Source organism: Salvelinus alpinus, chromosome 4 (assembly GCF_045679555.1).
Source record: "Salvelinus alpinus chromosome 4, SLU_Salpinus.1, whole genome shotgun sequence".
In the NCBI taxonomy this organism is placed as follows: Eukaryota; Metazoa; Chordata; class Actinopteri; order Salmoniformes; family Salmonidae; genus Salvelinus; species Salvelinus alpinus.
Window position 1 is genome coordinate 12,279,268 of NC_092089.1, and position 17,983 is coordinate 12,297,250.

A 17,983-nucleotide genomic window follows, 5' to 3' on the forward strand; every position below is an offset into this window, starting at 1 on the left:
GACTCTCCTTCTCAGTCTACAGCAGTAACATCCACCATGTTGTAGAGACGTGACTCTCCTTCCCAGTCTACAGCAGTGACATCCACCATGTTGTAGAGACGTGACTCTCCTTCTCAGTCTACAGCAGTAACATCCACCATGTTGTAGAGACGTGACTCTCCTTCTCAGTCTACAGCAGTAACATCCACCATGTTGTAGAGCCGTGACTCTCCTTCTCAGTCTACAGCAGTAACATCCACCATGTTGTAGAGACGTGACTCTCCTTCTCAGTCTACAGCAGTAACATCCACCATGTTGTAGAGACGTGACTCTCCTTCTCAGTCTACAGCAGTAACATCCACCATGTTGTAGAGACGTGACTCTCCTTCTCAGTCTACAGCAGTAACATCCACCATGTTGTAGAGACGTGACTCTCCTTCTCAGTCTACAGCAGTAACATCCACCATGTTGTAGAGACGTGACTCTCCTTCTCAGTCTACAGCAGTAACATCCACCATGTTGTAGAGACGTGACTCTCCTTCTCAGTCTACAGCAGTAACATCCACCATGTTGTAGAGACGTGACTCTCCTTCTCAGTCTACAGCAGTAACATCCACCATGTTGTAGAGACGTGACTCTCCTTCTCAGTCTACAGCAGTAACATCCACCATGTTGTAGAGACGTGACTCTCCTTCTCAGTCTACAGCAGTAACATCCACCATGTTGTAGAGACGTGACTCTCCTTCTCAGTCTACAGCAGTAACATCCACCATGTTGTAGAGACGTGACTCTCCTTCTCAGTCTACAGCAGTAACATCCACCATGTTGTAGAGACGTGACTCTCCTTCTCAGTCTACAGTAGTAACATCCACCATGTTGTAGAGACGTGACTCTCCTTCTCAGTCTACAGCAGTAACGTCCACCATGTTGTAGAGACGTGACTCTCCTTCTCAGTCTACAGTAGTAACATCCACCATGTTGTAGAGACGTGACTCTCCTTCTCAGTCTACAGTAGTAACATCCACCATGTTGTAGAGACGTGACTCTCCTTCTCAGTCTACAGCAGTAACATCCACCATGTTGTAGAGACGTGACTCTCCTTCTCAGTCTACAGCAGTAACATCCACCATGTTGTAGAGACGTGACTCTCCTTCTCAGTCTACAGTAGTAACATCCACCATGTTGTAGAGACGTGACTCTCCTTCTCAGTCTACAGTAGTAACATCCACCATGTTGTAGAGACGTGACTCTCCTTCTCAGTCTACAGCAGTAACATCCACCATGTTGTAGAGACGTGACTCTCCTTCTCAGTCTACAGCAGTAACATCCACCATGTTGTAGAGACGTGACTCTCCTTCTCAGTCTACAGCAGTAACATCCACCATGTTGTAGAGACGTGACTCTCCTTCCCAGTCTACAGCAGTAACATCCACCATGTTGTAGAGACGTGACTCTCCTTCTCAGTCTACAGCAGTAACATCCACCATGTTGTAGAGACGTGACTCTCCTTCTCAGTCTACAGCAGTAACATCCACCATGTTGTAGAGACGTGACTCTCCTTCTCAGTCTACAGCAGTAACATCCACCATGTTGTAGAGACGTGACTCTCCTTCTCAGTCTACAGCAGTAACATCCACCATGTTGTAGAGACGTGACTCACCTTCTCAGTCTATAGCAGTAACATCCACCATGTTGTAGAGACGTGACTCTCCTTCTCAGTCTATAGCAGTAACATCCACCATGTTGTAGAGACGTGACTCTCCTTCTCAGTCTACAGTAGTAACATCCACCATGTTGTAGAGTCGTGACTCACCTTCTCAGTCTACAGTAGTAACATCCACCATGTTGTAGAGACGTGACTCTCCTTCTCAGTCTACAGCAGTAACATCCACCATGTTGTAGAGACGTGACTCTCCTTCTCAGTCTACAGCAGTAACATCCACCATGTTGTAGAGACGTGACTCTCCTTCTCAGTCTACAGTAGTAACATCCACCATGTTGTAGAGACGTGACTCTCCTTCTCAGTCTACAGCAGTAACATCCACCATGTTGTAGAGACGTGACTCTCCTTCTCAGTCTACAGCAGTAACATCCACCATGTTGTAGAGACGTGACTCTCCTTCTCAGTCTACAGTAGTAACATCCACCATGTTGTAGAGACGTGACTCTCCTTCTCAGTCTATAGCAGTAACATCCACCATGTTGTAGAGACGTGACTCTCCTTCTCAGTCTACAGCAGTAACATCCACCATGTTGTAGAGACGTGACTCTCCTTCTCAGTCTACAGCAGTAACATCCACCATGTTGTAGAGACGTGACTCTCCTTCTCAGTCTACAGCAGTAACATCCACCATGTTGTAGAGACGTGACTCTCCTTCTCAGTCTACAGCAGTAACATCCACCATGTTGTAGAGACGTGACTCTCCTTCTCAGTCTACAGCAGTAACATCCACCATGTTGTAGAGACGTGACTCTCCTTCTCAGTCTATAGCAGTAACATCCACCATGTTGTAGAGACGTGACTCTCCTTCTCAGTCTACAGCAGTAACATCCACCATGTTGTAGAGACGTGACTCTCCTTCTCAGTCTACAGCAGTAACATCCACCATGTTGTAGAGACGTGACTCTCCTTCTCAGTCTACAGCAGTAACATCCACCATGTTGTAGAGACGTGACTCTCCTTCTCAGTCTACAGCAGTAACATCCACCATGTTGTAGAGACGTGACTCTCCTTCTCAGTCTACAGCAGTAACATCCACCATGTTGTAGAGACGTGACTCTCCTTCTCAGTCTACAGCAGTAACATCCACCATGTTGTAGAGACGTGACTCTCCTTCTCAGTCTACAGCAGTAACATCCACCATGTTGTAGAGACGTGACTCTCCTTCTCAGTCTACAGCAGTAACATCCACCATGTTGTAGAGACGTGACTCTCCTTCTCAGTCTACAGCAGTAACATCCACCATGTTGTAGAGACGTGACTCTCCTTCTCAGTCTACAGCAGTAACATCCACCATGTTGTAGAGACGTGACTCTCCTTCTCAGTCTACAGCAGTAACATCCACCATGTTGTAGAGACGTGACTCTCCTTCTCAGTCTACAGCAGTAACATCCACCATGTTGTAGAGACGTGACTCTCCTTCTCAGTCTACAGCAGTAACATCCACCATGTTGTAGAGACGTGACTCTCCTTCTCAGTCTACAGCAGTAACATCCACCATGTTGTAGAGACGTGACTCTCCTTCTCAGTCTACAGCAGTAACATCCACCATGTTGTAGAGACGTGACTCTCCTTCTCAGTCTACAGCAGTAACATCCACCATGTTGTAGAGACGTGACTCTCCTTCTCAGTCTACAGCAGTAACATCCACCATGTTGTAGAGACGTGACTCTCCTTCTCAGTCTACAGTAGTAACATCCACCATGTTGTAGAGACGTGACTCTCCTTCTCAGTCTACAGCAGTAACATCCACCATGTTGTAGAGACGTGACTCTCCTTCTCAGTCTACAGTAGTAACATCCACCATGTTGTAGAGACGTGACTCTCCTTCTCAGTCTACAGCAGTAACATCCACCATGTTGTAGAGACGTGACTCTCCTTCTCAGTCTACAGCAGTAACATCCACCATGTTGTAGAGACGTGACTCTCCTTCTCAGTCTACAGCAGTAACATCCACCATGTTGTAGAGACGTGGCTCTCCTTCTCAGTCTACAGTAGTAACATCCACCATGTTGTAGAGACGTGACTCTCCTTCTCAGTCTACAGCAGTAACATCCACCATGTTGTAGAGACGTGACTCTCCTTCTCAGTCTACAGCAGTAACATCCACCATGTTGTAGAGACGTGACTCTCCTTCTCAGTCTACAGTAGTAACATCCACCATGTTGTAGAGACGTGACTCTCCTTCTCAGTCTACAGCAGTAACATCCACCATGTTGTAGAGACGTGACTCTCCTTCCCAGTCTACAGTAGTAACATCCACCATGTTGTAGAGACGTGACTCTCCTTCTCAGTCTACAGTAGTAACATCCACCATGTTGTAGAGACGTGACTCACCTTCTCAGTCTACAGCAGTAACATCCACCATGTTGTAGAGACGTGACTCTCCTTCTCAGTCTACAGCAGTAACATCCACCATGTTGTAGAGACGTGACTCTCCTTCTCAGTCTACAGCAGTAACATCCACCATGTTGTAGAGACGTGACTCTCCTTCTCAGTCTACAGCAGTAACATCCACCATGTTGTAGAGACGTGACTCTCCTTCTCAGTCTACAGCAGTAACATCCACCATGTTGTAGAGACGTGACTCTCCTTCTCAGTCTACAGCAGTAACATCTACCATGTTGTAGAGACGTGACTCTCCTTCTCAGTCTACAGTAGTAACATCCACCATGTTGTAGAGACGTGACTCTCCTTCTCAGTCTACAGTAGTAACATCCACCATGTTGTAGAGACGTGACTCTCCTTCTCAGTCTACAGCAGTAACATCCACCATGTTGTAGAGACGTGACTCTCCTTCTCAGTCTACAGCAGTAACATCCACCATGTTGTAGAGACGTGACTCTCCTTCTCAGTCTATAGCAGTAACATCCACCATGTTGTAGAGACGTGACTCTCCTTCTCAGTCTACAGCAGTAACATCCACCATGTTGTAGAGACGTGACTCTCCTTCTCAGTCTATAGCAGTAACATCCACCATGTTGTAGAGACGTGACTCTCCTTCTCAGTCTACAGCAGTAACATCCACCATGTTGTAGAGACGTGACTCTCCTTCTCAGTCTACAGCAGTAACATCCACCATGTTGTAGAGTCGTGACTCTCCTTCTCAGTCTATAGCAGTAACATCCACCATGTTGTAGAGACGTGACTCTCCTTCTCAGTCTACAGCAGTAACATCCACCATGTCGTAGAGTCGTGACTCTCCTTCTCCGTCTACAGCAGTAACATCCACCATGTTGTAGAGACGTGACTCTCCTTCTCAGTCTACAGCAGTAACATCCACCATGTTGTAGAGACGTGACTCTCCTTCTCAGTCTACAGCAGTAACATCCACCATGTTGTAGAGTCGTGACTCTCCTTCTCAGTCTACAGCAGTAACATCCACCATGTTGTAGAGTCGTGACTCTCCTTCTCAGTCTACAGCAGTAACATCCACCATGTTGTAGAGACGTGACTCTCCTTCTCAGTCTACAGCAGTAACATCCACCATGTTGTAGAGACGTGACTCTCCTTCTCAGTCTACAGCAGTAACATCCACCATGTTGTAGAGACGTGACTCTCCTTCTCAGTCTACAGCAGTAACATCCACCATGTTGTAGAGACGTGACTCTCCTTCTCAGTCTACAGCAGTAACATCCACCATGTTGTAGAGACGTGACTCTCCTTCTCAGTCTACAGCAGTAACATCCACCATGTTGTAGAGACGTGACTCTCCTTCTCAGTCTACAGCAGTAACATCCACCATGTTGTAGAGACGTGACTCTCCTTCTCAGTCTACAGCAGTAACATCCACCATGTTGTAGAGACGTGACTCTCCTTCTCAGTCTACAGCAGTAACATCCACCATGTTGTAGAGACGTGACTCTCCTTCTCAGTCTATAGCAGTAACATCCACCATGTTGTAGAGACGTGACTCTCCTTCTCAGTCTACAGCAGTAACATCCACCATGTTGTAGAGACGTGACTCTCCTTCTCAGTCTACAGTAGTAACATCCACCATGTTGTAGAGTCGTGACTCTCCTTCTCAGTCTACAGCAGTAACATCCACCATGTTGTAGAGACGTGACTCTCCTTCTCAGTCTATAGCAGTAACATCCACCATGTTGTAGAGACGTGACTCTCCTTCTCAGTCTACAGCAGTAACATCCACCATGTTGTAGAGACGTGACTCTCCTTCTCAGTCTATAGCAGTAACATCCACCATGTTGTAGAGACGTGACTCTCCTTCTCAGTCTACAGCAGTAACATCCACCATGTTGTAGAGACGTGACTCTCCTTCTCAGTCTATAGCAGTAACATCCACCATGTTGTAGAGACGTGACTCTCCTTCTCAGTCTACAGCAGTAACATCCACCATGTTGTAGAGACGTGACTCTCCTTCTCAGTCTACAGCAGTAACATCCACCATGTTGTAGAGACGTGACTCTCCTTCCCAGTCTACAGCAGTAACATCCACCATGTTGTAGAGACGTGACTCTCCTTCTCAGTCTACAGCAGTAACATCCACCATGTTGTAGAGTCGTGACTCTCCTTCTCAGTCTACAGCAGTAACATCCACCATGTTGTAGAGACGTGACTCTCCTTCCCAGTCTACAGCAGTAACATCCACCATGTTGTAGAGACGTGACTCTCCTTCTCAGTCTACAGCAGTAACATCCACCATGTTGTAGAGACGTGACTCTCCTTCTCAGTCTATAGCAGTAACATCCACCATGTTGTAGAGACGTGACTCTCCTTCTCAGTCTACAGCAGTAACATCCACCATGTTGTAGAGACGTGACTCTCCTTCTCAGTCTACAGTAGTAACGTCCACCATGTTGTAGAGACGTGACTCTCCTTCTCAGTCTACAGCAGTAACATCCACCATGTTGTAGAGACGTGACTCTCCTTCTCAGTCTACAGCAGTAACATCCACCATGTTGTAGAGACGTGACTCTCCTTCTCAGTCTACAGCAGTAACATCCACCATGTTGTAGAGACGTGACTCTCCTTCTCAGTCTACAGTAGTAACATCCACCATGTTGTAGAGACGTGACTCTCCTTCTCAGTCTACAGCAGTAACATCCACCATGTTGTAGAGACGTGACTCTCCTTCTCAGTCTACAGCAGTAACATCCACCATGTTGTAGAGTCGTGACTCTCCTTCTCAGTCTACAGCAGTAACATCCACCATGTTGTAGAGACGTGACTCTCCTTCTCAGTCTACAGCAGTAACATCCACCATGTTGTAGAGACGTGACTCTCCTTCTCAGTCTACAGCAGTAACATCCACCATGTTGTAGAGACGTGACTCTCCTTCTCAGTCTACAGCAGTAACATCCACCATGTTGTAGAGACGTGACTCTCCTTCTCAGTCTACAGCAGTAACATCCACCATGTTGTAGAGACGTGACTCTCCATAGGCCATCTCTCTCATTATCTCATAAATATAATGTATTTTTAATACTTTTCTGTGAATAACAATTTAACATCAACATCAAGCAACATTTTGTAATTGCTGTACGCCCCCTCTCCATCTATTCTCTTCTCCCCCTCTCCTCTCCTCTCCTCTCCTCTCCTCTCCTCTCCTCTCCTCTCCTCTCCTCTCCTCTCCTCTCCTCTCCTCTCCTCTCCTCTCCTCTCCCTCTCCTCAGCGATGTACTGCAGTACTCCAGACTCCCCCCAGCAGGGTTTTGTAGTGAGCCAGACAGGAGGGCACCTCAACAGTGTGGTGCGTTGGGGCTGTGACCGGGGCTACCGGCTCATTGGAAAGGCCACGGCTGTCTGTAAGAAGACGGCGTATGGTTATTATACCTGGGACTCGACGGTACCTGCATGTCAAGGTAAGAGCTCTGAGCACTGTGTCTACTGGCTGGCTGGCTGGCTGGCTGGCTGGCTGGCTGGCTGGCTGGCTGGCTGGGTGGGTGGCTGGGAGGCTGGCTGGGAGGCTGGCTGGCTGGCTGGCTGGCTGGCTGGCTGGCTGGGTGGCTTGCTGGCAGACATTTCTTTCTTTCTTTGTCTAGGCTGTGTTTTGACCAGAGCCCTGTGGGTAGAGTCCTGTGGGTAGAGTCCTGTGGGTAGAGTCCTGTGGGTAGAGTCCTGTGGGTAGAGTCCTGTGTTTAGAGTCCTGTGTTTAGAGTCCTGTGGGTAGAGTCCTGTGGGTAGAGTCCTGTGGGTAGAGTCCTGTGGGTAGAGTCCTGTTGGTCCTGGTCAAGTCTCTCTCTTCCACCAGGCAGACAGGCCCTATGTCTCACCCTCATTCCCCAGCACCCTCTTCATCACAGAGAGTAGTTAGTCGTGTATGACAGTCTCTCTTCAGCTCCCATCACAGAGAGTAGTTAGTCTCTCTTCAGCCACCATCACAGAGAGTAGTTAGTCGTGTGCGACAGTCTCTCTTCAGCCCCCATCACAGAGAGTAGTTAGTCTCTCTTCAGCCCCTATCACAGAGAGTAGTTAGTCTCTCTTCAGCCCCCATTACAGAGAGTAGCTAGTCTCTCTTCAGCCCCCATCACAGAGAGTAGTTAGTCTCTCTTCAGCCCCCATCACAGAGAGTAGTTAGTCTCTCTTCAGCCCCCATCACAGAGAGTAGTTAGTCTCTCTTCAGCCCCCATCACAGAGAGTAGTTAGTCTCTCTTCAGCCCCCATCACAGAGAGTAGTTAGTCTCTCTTCAGCCCCCATCACAGAGAGTAGTTAGTCTCTCTTCAGCCCCCATCACAGAGAGTAGTTAGTCTCTCTTCAGCCCCCATCACAGAGAGTAGTTAGTCTCTCTTCAGCCCCCATCACAGAGAGTAGTTAGTCTCTCTTCAGCCCCCATCACAGAGAGTAGTTAGTCTCTCTTCAGCCCCCATCACAGAGAGTAGTTAGTCTCTCTTCAGCCCCCATCACAGAGAGTAGCTAGTCTCTCTTCAGCCCCCATCACAGAGAGTAGTTAGTCTCTCTTCAGCCCCCATCACAGAGAGTAGTTAGTCTCTCTTCAGCCCCCATCACAGAGAGTAGTTAGTCTCTCTTCAGCCCCCATCACAGAGAGTAGCTGGTCTCTCTTCAGCCCCCATCACAGAGAGTAGCTGGTCTCTCTTCAGCCCCCATCACAGAGAGTAGTTAGTCTCTCTTCAGCCCCCATCACAGAGAGTAGTTAGTCTCTCTTCAGCTCCTATCACAGAGAGTAGCTGGTCTCTCTTCAGCCCCCATCACAGAGAGTAGTTAGTCTCTCTTCAGCCCCCATCACAGAGAGTAGTTAGTCTCTCTTCAGCCCCCATCACAGAGAGTAGTTAGTCTCTCTTCAGCCCCCATCACAGAGAGTAGTTAGTCTCTCTTCAGCCCCCATCACATAGAGTAGTTAGTCTCTCTTCAGCCCCCATCACAGAGAGTAGCTGGTCTCTCTTCAGCCCCCATCACAGAGAGTAGTTAGTCTCTCTTCAGCCCCCATCACAGAGAGTAGTTAGTCTCTCTTCGGCTACCTATCACAGAGAGTAGCTGGTCTCTCTTCAGCCCCCATCACAGAGAGTAGTTAGTCTCTCTTCAGCCCCCATCACAGAGAGTAGTTAGTCTCTCTTCAGCCCCCATCACAGAGAGTAGTTAGTCTCTCTTCAGCCCCCATCACAGAGAGTAGTTAGTCTCTCTTCAGCCCCCATCACAGAGAGTAGTTAGTCTCTCTTCAGCCCCCATCACAGAGAGTAGTTAGTCTCTCTTCAGCCCCCATCACAGAGAGTAGTTAGTCTCTCTTCAGCCCCATGTCAGTAGCTGAACCTCTGATTGAGGAGGATGTTCTGCCAAGTAGAAACAGAACAGTAATCAATCGTCTTTTGTTCTGTCAATTCCACCACCTTCCACCTGACTCTGGCTAGCTAACTTCCTTTCTGATTACCCTGCTGTCTGTGTCAGTGTGTGCCTCCCAAATGGCACCCTTATTCCCTAGATAGTGCACTACTTCCTATGGGCCCTGGTCAAAAGTAGTGCACTAAATAGGGAATAGGGTGCCACTCGGCACGGACCCTTTTTCTGTGTCGGTTCCGTAACGGTGTTGTGTTCCGTTCACCTAATTGGGTTCTTTGTTACCCTGGGAACCACACATTGTAGAAAGGTGTCATGTCCTTCTGTTCTGCTCTGTTCTGAAGCGCTGCGATGTTAAAACACTGTCTGTTCAACTGGCACAGACAGGTCCATTATGCTGAAGCTGTGATTATATGTTACTACTGCAAAGATCATGTAGCGCAACCTGTGAAATAATTGACAATACAAAATACTAATCTAGTCACCCACAACCAAATGAGTTCCTACGGTGGTAACTAGAAACGAACACATCGTCGATGATTGTCTTTCTCTTGTTGTTCCTAAGGTGGTAACTAACGAACACATCGTTGATGATTGTCTTTCTCTTGTTGTTCCTACGGTGGTAACTAACGAACACGTCGTCGATGATTGTCTTTCTCTTGTTGTTCCTACGGTGGTAACTAACGAACACGTCGTTGATGATTGTCTTTCTCTTGTTGTTCCTAAGGTGGTAACTAACGAACACGTCGTCGATGATTGTCTTTCTCTTGTTGTTCCTACGGTGGTAACTAACGAACACGTCGTCGATGATTGTCTTTCTCTTGTTGTTCCTAAGGTGGTAACTAACGAACACATCGTCGATGATTGTCTTTCTCTTGTTGTTCCTAAGGTGGTAACTAACGAACACGTCGTTGATGATTGTCTTTCTCTTGTTGTTCCTAAGGTGGTAACTAACGAACACGTCGTTGATGATTGTCTTTCTCTTGTTGTTCCTACGGTGGTAACTAACGAACACGTCGTCGATGATTGTCTTTCTCTTGTTGTTCCTAAGGTGGTAACTAACGAACACGTCGTCGATGATTGTCTTTCTCTTGTTGTTCCTAAGGTGGTAACTAACGAACACGTCGTTGATGATTGTCTTTCTCTTGTTGTTCCTAAGGTGGTAACTAACGAACACGTCGTCGATGATTGTCTTTCTCTTGTTGTTCCTAAGGTGGTAACTAACGAACACGTCGTCGATGATTGTCTTTCTCTTGTTGTTCCTAAGGTGGTAACTAACGAACACGTCGTCGATGATTGTCTTTCTCTTGTTGTTCCTAAGGTGGTAACTAACGAACACGTCGTCGATGATTGTCTTTCTCTTGTTGTTCCTAAGGTGGTAACTAACGAACACGTCGTCGATGATTGTCTTTCTCTTGTTGTTCCTAAGGTGGTAACTAACGAACACGTCGTCGATGATTGTCTTTCTCTTGTTGTTCCTAAGGTGGTAACTAACGAACACATCGTCGATGATTGTCTTTCTCTTGTTGTTCCTAAGGTGGTAACTAACGAACACGTCGTTGATGATTGTCTTTCTCTTGTTGTTCCTAAGGTGGTAACTAACGAACACGTCGTTGATGATTGTCTTTCTCTTGTTGTTCCTACGGTGGTAACTAACGAACACGTCGTCGATGATTGTCTTTCTCTTGTTGTTCCTAAGGTGGTAACTAACGAACACATCGTCGATGATTGTCTTTCTCTTGTTGTTCCTACGGTGGTAACTAACGAACACGTCGTCGATGATTGTCTTTCTCTTGTTGTTCCTACGGTGGTAACTAACGGACACGTCGTCGATGATTGTCTTTCTCTTGTTGTTCCTACGGTGGTAACTAACGAACACGTCGTCGATGATTGTCTTTCTCTTGTTGTTCCTAAGGTGGTAACTAACGAACACGTCGTCGATGATTGTCTTTCTCTTGTTGTTCCTAAGGTGGTAACTAACGAACACGTCGTCGATGATTGTCTTTCTCTTGTTGTTCCTAAGGTGGTAACTAACGAACACATCGTCGATGATTGTCTTTCTCTTGTTGTTCCTAAGGTGGTAACTAACGAACACGTCGTTGATGATTGTCTTTCTCTTGTTGTTCCTAAGGTGGTAACTAACGAACACGTCGTTGATGATTGTCTTTCTCTTGTTGTTCCTACGGTGGTAACTAACGAACACGTCGTCGATGATTGTCTTTCTCTTGTTGTTCCTAAGGTGGTAACTAACGAACACATCGTTGATGATTGTCTTTCTCTTGTTGTTCCTACGGTGGTAACTAACGAACACGTCGTTGATGATTGTCTTTCTCTTGTTGTTCCTACGGTGGTAACTAACGAACACGTCGTTGATGATTGTCTTTCTCTTGTTGTTCCTACGGTGGTAACTAACGAACACGTCGTCGATGATTGTCTTTCTCTTGTTGTTCCTAAGGTGGTAACTAACGAACACGTCGTCGATGATTGTCTTTCTCTTGTTGTTCCTAAGGTGGTAACTAACGAACACGTCGTCGATGATTGTCTTTCTCTTGTTGTTCCTAAGGTGGTAACTAACGAACACGTCGTCGATGATTGTCTTTCTCTTGTTGTTCCTAAGGTGGTAACTAACGAACACGTCGTTGATGATTGTCTTTCTCTTGTTGTTCCTACGGTGGTAACTAACGAACACGTCGTCGATGATTGTCTTTCTCTTGTTGTTCCTAAGGTGGTAACTAACGAACACGTCGTCGATGATTGTCTTTCTCTTGTTGTTCCTAAGGTGGTAACTAACGAACACGTCGTCGATGATTGTCTTTCTCTTGTTGTTCCTAAGGTGGTAACTAACGAACACATCGTTGATGATTGTCTTTCTCTTGTTGTTCCTAAGGTGGTAACTAACGAACACGTCGTCGATGATTGTCTTTCTCTTGTTGTTCCTAAGGTGGTAACTAACGAACACGTCGTCGATGATTGTCTTTCTCTTGTTGTTCCTAAGGTGGTAACTAACGAACACGTCGTTGATGATTGTCTTTCTCTTGTTGTTCCTAAGGTGGTAACTAACGAACACGTCGTCGATGATTGTCTTTCTCTTGTTGTTCCTAAGGTGGTAACTAACGAACACGTCGTCGATGATTGTCTTTCTCTTGTTGTTCCTAAGGTGGTAACTAACGAACACGTCGTCGATGATTGTCTTTCTCTTGTTGTTCCTAAGGTGGTAACTAACGAACACGTCGTCGATGATTGTCTTTCTCTTGTTGTTCCTAAGGTGGTAACTAACGAACACGTCGTCGATGATTGTCTTTCTCTTGTTGTTCCTAAGGTGGTAACTAACGAACACGTCGTCGATGATTGTCTTTCTCTTGTTGTTCCTAAGGTGGTAACTAACGAACACGTCGTCGATGATTGTCTTTCTCTTGTTGTTCCTACGGTGGTAACTAACGAACACGTCGTCGATGATTGTCTTTCTCTTGTTGTTCCTACGGTGGTAACTAACGAACACGTCGTCGATGATTGTCTTTCTCTTGTTGTTCCTAAGGTGGTAACTAACGGACACATCGTCGATGATTGTCTTTCTCTTGTTGTTCCTAAGGTGGTAACTAACGAACACGTCGTTGATGATTGTCTTTCTCTTGTTGTTCCTAAGGTGGTAACTAACGAACACGTCGTCGATGATTGTCTTTCTCTTGTTGTTCCTAAGGTGGTAACTAACGAACACGTCGTCGATGATTGTCTTTCTCTTGTTGTTCCTAAGGTGGTAACTAACGAACACGTCGTCGATGATTGTCTTTCTCTTGTTGTTCCTAAGGTGGTAACTAACGAACACGTCGTCGATGATTGTCTTTCTCTTGTTGTTCCTAAGGTGGTAACTAACGAACACGTCGTTGATGATTGTCTTTCTCTTGTTGTTCCTACGGTGGTAACTAACGAACACGTCGTCGATGATTGTCTTTCTCTTGTTGTTCCTAAGGTGGTAACTAACGAACACGTCGTCGATGATTGTCTTTCTCTTGTTGTTCCTAAGGTGGTAACTAACGAACACGTCGTCGATGATTGTCTTTCTCTTGTTGTTCCTAAGGTGGTAACTAACGAACACATCGTTGATGATTGTCTTTCTCTTGTTGTTCCTAAGGTGGTAACTAACGAACACGTCGTCGATGATTGTCTTTCTCTTGTTGTTCCTAAGGTGGTAACTAACGAACACGTCGTCGATGATTGTCTTTCTCTTGTTGTTCCTAAGGTGGTAACTAACGAACACGTCGTTGATGATTGTCTTTCTCTTGTTGTTCCTAAGGTGGTAACTAACGAACACGTCGTCGATGATTGTCTTTCTCTTGTTGTTCCTAAGGTGGTAACTAACGAACACGTCGTTGATGATTGTCTTTCTCTTGTTGTTCCTACGGTGGTAACTAACGAACACGTCGTTGATGATTGTCTTTCTCTTGTTGTTCCTAAGGTGGTAACTAACGAACACATCGTTGATGATTGTCTTTCTCTTGTTGTTCCTACGGTGGTAACTAACGAACACGTCGTCGATGATTGTCTTTCTCTTGTTGTTCCTACGGTGGTAACTAACGAACACGTCGTCGATGATTGTCTTTCTCTTGTTGTTCCTAAGGTGGTAACTAACGAACACGTCGTTGATGATTGTCTTTCTCTTGTTGTTCCTAACATGCTGACCAGACCCGGACACTTCGCGTGCGCGAGCGTCGCAAAATAAATTTAGAAATACATATTATTCAATTATTGCACCCACACTGCCCGCGCCCGCCAACGAGCGTCTGCCAAGGGCTAAAATAGAAGTCGTTCCTATTTCTGACGCAGATCGCACTGCAACTCCTGCCTCTCCCATCTCCTCGTTGGTTTATAGAAGCAGGTACCCACGTGCCATCTCCTCATTGGTTTATAGAAGCAGGTACCCACGTGCCATCTCCTCATTGGTTATACCCACGTGGGTGATTGAAAGACGAACTTTGTTGCCGGTTTTCGTGGTAATACAATGAAAGTTTAGATGCGATCAGCATATAAGTTAAAAGATGAAAAAGCCTGGGAGGAGGAGAGATGACTAGAAACGATTCGGTTGGCCGTTTTATGTGTGGATTAATTGTCGGAGTAGAGGTCCTTGTGCATTACAGGTAAAATAACAACTCAATGTTTATATCCCAGGACAAATTAGCTAGCAACAGCAAGCTAGCTAAATAGGACAAATTAGCTAGTAACAGCAAGCTAGCTAAATAGGACAAATTAATGTTAGCTAGCAAGTGCAAGCTAACTAGCTAAATTGCCATACATGTTTAACGCTTTTCGACCTGTCCCCAAATTAATGTCATTGGTTCAGAGTTTGTTTTGATATTTTAACCTGCGTGTCGTGATCGCCTTTGGTGTGGCGGGGCAAAATAAATGTATGCACGATAGCGCACGATAGCGCACGATGGCGAGCGCGCGCAGCCGGTTTGGGTTCCGTGTTAGGTGCAGGTGTCTTTAAGTAGTGTGTTTTTATAATGTGTTTAGGATCGTTGTCTCTGTAATCATTGCTGATGCTTGTGGTGATCAAACAATATACCAAGTTGGCATCAATGAAGTTCTATTCTACTCTACTCTAATTTACTCTACTCTACACTACTAATTTCTACTCTATTCTACTCTACTACACTCTATTCTACTCTACTCTATTCTACTCTACTCTACTATATTATTTTCTACTCTATTCTACTCTACTATATTCTACTCTATTCTACTCTATTCTACTCTACTCTATTATACTCTACTCTACTCTACTCTATTATACTCTATTCTACTCTACTATACTCTACTCTATTCTACTCTACTCTATTATACTCTACTCTACTCTACTATATTATTTTCTACTCTATTCTACTCTACTATATTCTACTCTACTCTATTATACTCTACTCTATTCTACTCTACTATATTCTACTCTATTCTACTCTATTATACTCTACTCTATTCTATTCTACTCTACTCTATTATACTCTACTCTATTCTAGTCTACTCTATTCTACTCTATTCTACTCTATTCTACTCTACTCTACTCTACTATATTCTACTCTATTCTACTCTACTCTCTTATACTCTACTCTATTCTACTCTACTCTATTCTACTCTACTATATTCTACTCTATTCTACTCTACTACACTCTATTCTACTCTACTATATTATTTTCTACTCTATTCTACTCTACTCTATTCTACTCTATTCTACTCTACTCTATTATACTCTATTATAGTCTACTCTATTCTACTCTATTCTACTCTACTCTATTATACTCTACTCTATTCTACTCTACTCTACTCTATTCTACTCTATTCTACTCTACTCTATTCTACTCTACTATATTCTACTCTATTCTACTCTACTCTATTATACTCTACTCTATTCTACTCTACTATATTCTACTCTATTCTACTCTACTCTATTATACTCTACTCTACTCTATTCTACTCTACTATATTATTTTCTACTCTATTGTACTCTATTCTAGTCTACTATATCCTACTCTACTATATTCTACTCTACTATATTCTACTCTACTATATTCTACTCTACTCTACTATTTTATTCTCTACTCTATTTTACTCTACTATATTCTATTCCAATCTACTATATTCTACTATATTCTATTCTCCTCTACTCTTCTCTGCTCTATTCTACTATATTCTGCTCTATTCTACTATATTCTAAATGTACTCTACTCTATTCTACTCTACTTTACTCTACTCTACTCTTTAAACAACTCTGTGGGAGGACATAATGAAACGTGAGAGGAAGGTACAAGAGAATACCTTATACCTGATTTCCCATTTATAGGTGAATGTAATGGTGATGGTCCATGTTGTTTCTGATACTCCCAGGTGTCCTAAAACAGAGAATCAAAAAGCTAGACGGTGCGTGTTATTGCCATCTAAAACAGTTGTAATGGTAGATATCATAGAGAAGACGCTATTAGGGGTTAAACAACACTGTGTTATCAGGTGGAACGTGGGAGGAACAAAATACCTTGTACTTTATGTCACATCTATAGGTGAATGTAATGGTAGTGTAACCTAAATCATAACCATTAATTAATCTATAGGTGAATGTAATGGTAGTGTAACCTAAATCATAACCATTAATTAATCTATAGGTGAATGTAAGGGTAGTGTAACCTAAATCATAACCATTAATTAATCTATAGGTGAATGTAATGGTAGTGTAACCTAAATCATAACCATTAATTAATCTATAGGTGAATGTAAGGGTAGTGTAACCTAAATCATAACCATTAATTAATCTATAGGTGAATGTAATGGTAGTGTAACCTAAATCATAAGCATTAATTAATCTATAGGTGAATATAATGGTAGTGTAACCTAAATCATAACCATTAATTAATCTATAGGTGAATGTAATGGTAGTGTAACCTAAATCATAACCATGAATTAATCTATAGGTGAATGTAATGGTAGTGTAACCTAAATCATAACCATTAATTAATCTATAGGTGAATGTAATGGTAGTGTAACCTAAATCATAACCATTAATTAATCTATAGGTGAATGTAATGGTAGTGTAACCTAAATCATAATCATTAATTAATCTATAGGTGAATGTAATGGTAGTGTAACCTAAATCATAACAGTGAATTAATCTATAGGTGAATGTAATGGTAGTGTAACCTAAATCATAACCATTAATTAATCTATAGGTGAATGTAATGGTAGTGTAACCTAAATCATAACCATGAATTAATCTATAGGTGAATGTAATGGTAGTGTAACCTAAATCATAACCATTAATTAATCTATAGGTGAATGTAATGGTAGTGTAACCTAAATCATAACCATGAATTAATCTATAGGTGAATGTAATGGTAGTGTAACCTAAATCATAACCATTAATTAATCTATAGGTGAATATAATGGTAGTGTAACCTAAATCATAACCATTAATTAATCTATAGGTGAATGTAATGGTAGTGTAACCTAAATCATAATCATTAATTAATCTATAGGTGAATGTAATGGTAGTGTAACCTAAATCATAACAGTGAATTAATCTATAGGTGAATGTAATGGTAGTGTAACCTAAATCATAACCATTAATTAATCTATAGGTGAATGTAATGGTAGTGTAACCTAAATCATAACCATGAATTAATCTATAGGTGAATGTAATGGTAGTGTAACCTAAATCATAACCATGAATTAATCTATAGGTGAATGTAATGGTAGTGTAACCTAAATCATAACCATTAATTAATCTATAGGTGAATGTAATGGTAGTGTAACCTAAATCATAACCATTAATTAATCTATAGGTGAATGTAATGGTAGTGTAACCTAAATCATAATCATTAATTAATCTATAGGTGAATGTAATGGTAGTGTAACCTAAATCATAATCATTAATTAATCTATAGGTGAATGTAATGGTAGTGTAACCTAAATCATAATCATTAATTAATCTATAGGTGAATGTAATGGTAGTGTAACCTAAATCATAACCATTAATTAATCTATAGGTGAATGTAATGGTA

General features: G+C 43.4%; 1 protein-coding gene across 1 annotated transcript in view; it reads left to right on the plus strand.

Annotated features, from left to right (window-relative positions):
- Positions 1 to 17,983, plus strand: part of LOC139572868 (CUB and sushi domain-containing protein 3-like) — a 1,528,140-nt gene that overhangs the window by 1,353,831 nt on the left and 156,326 nt on the right. The window contains exon 50 of the mRNA XM_071395690.1: positions 7,333 to 7,521. Coding sequence (XP_071251791.1) covers positions 7,333 to 7,521 — 189 coding nt within the window. The remainder of the gene's footprint in view (positions 1 to 7,332; positions 7,522 to 17,983) is intronic.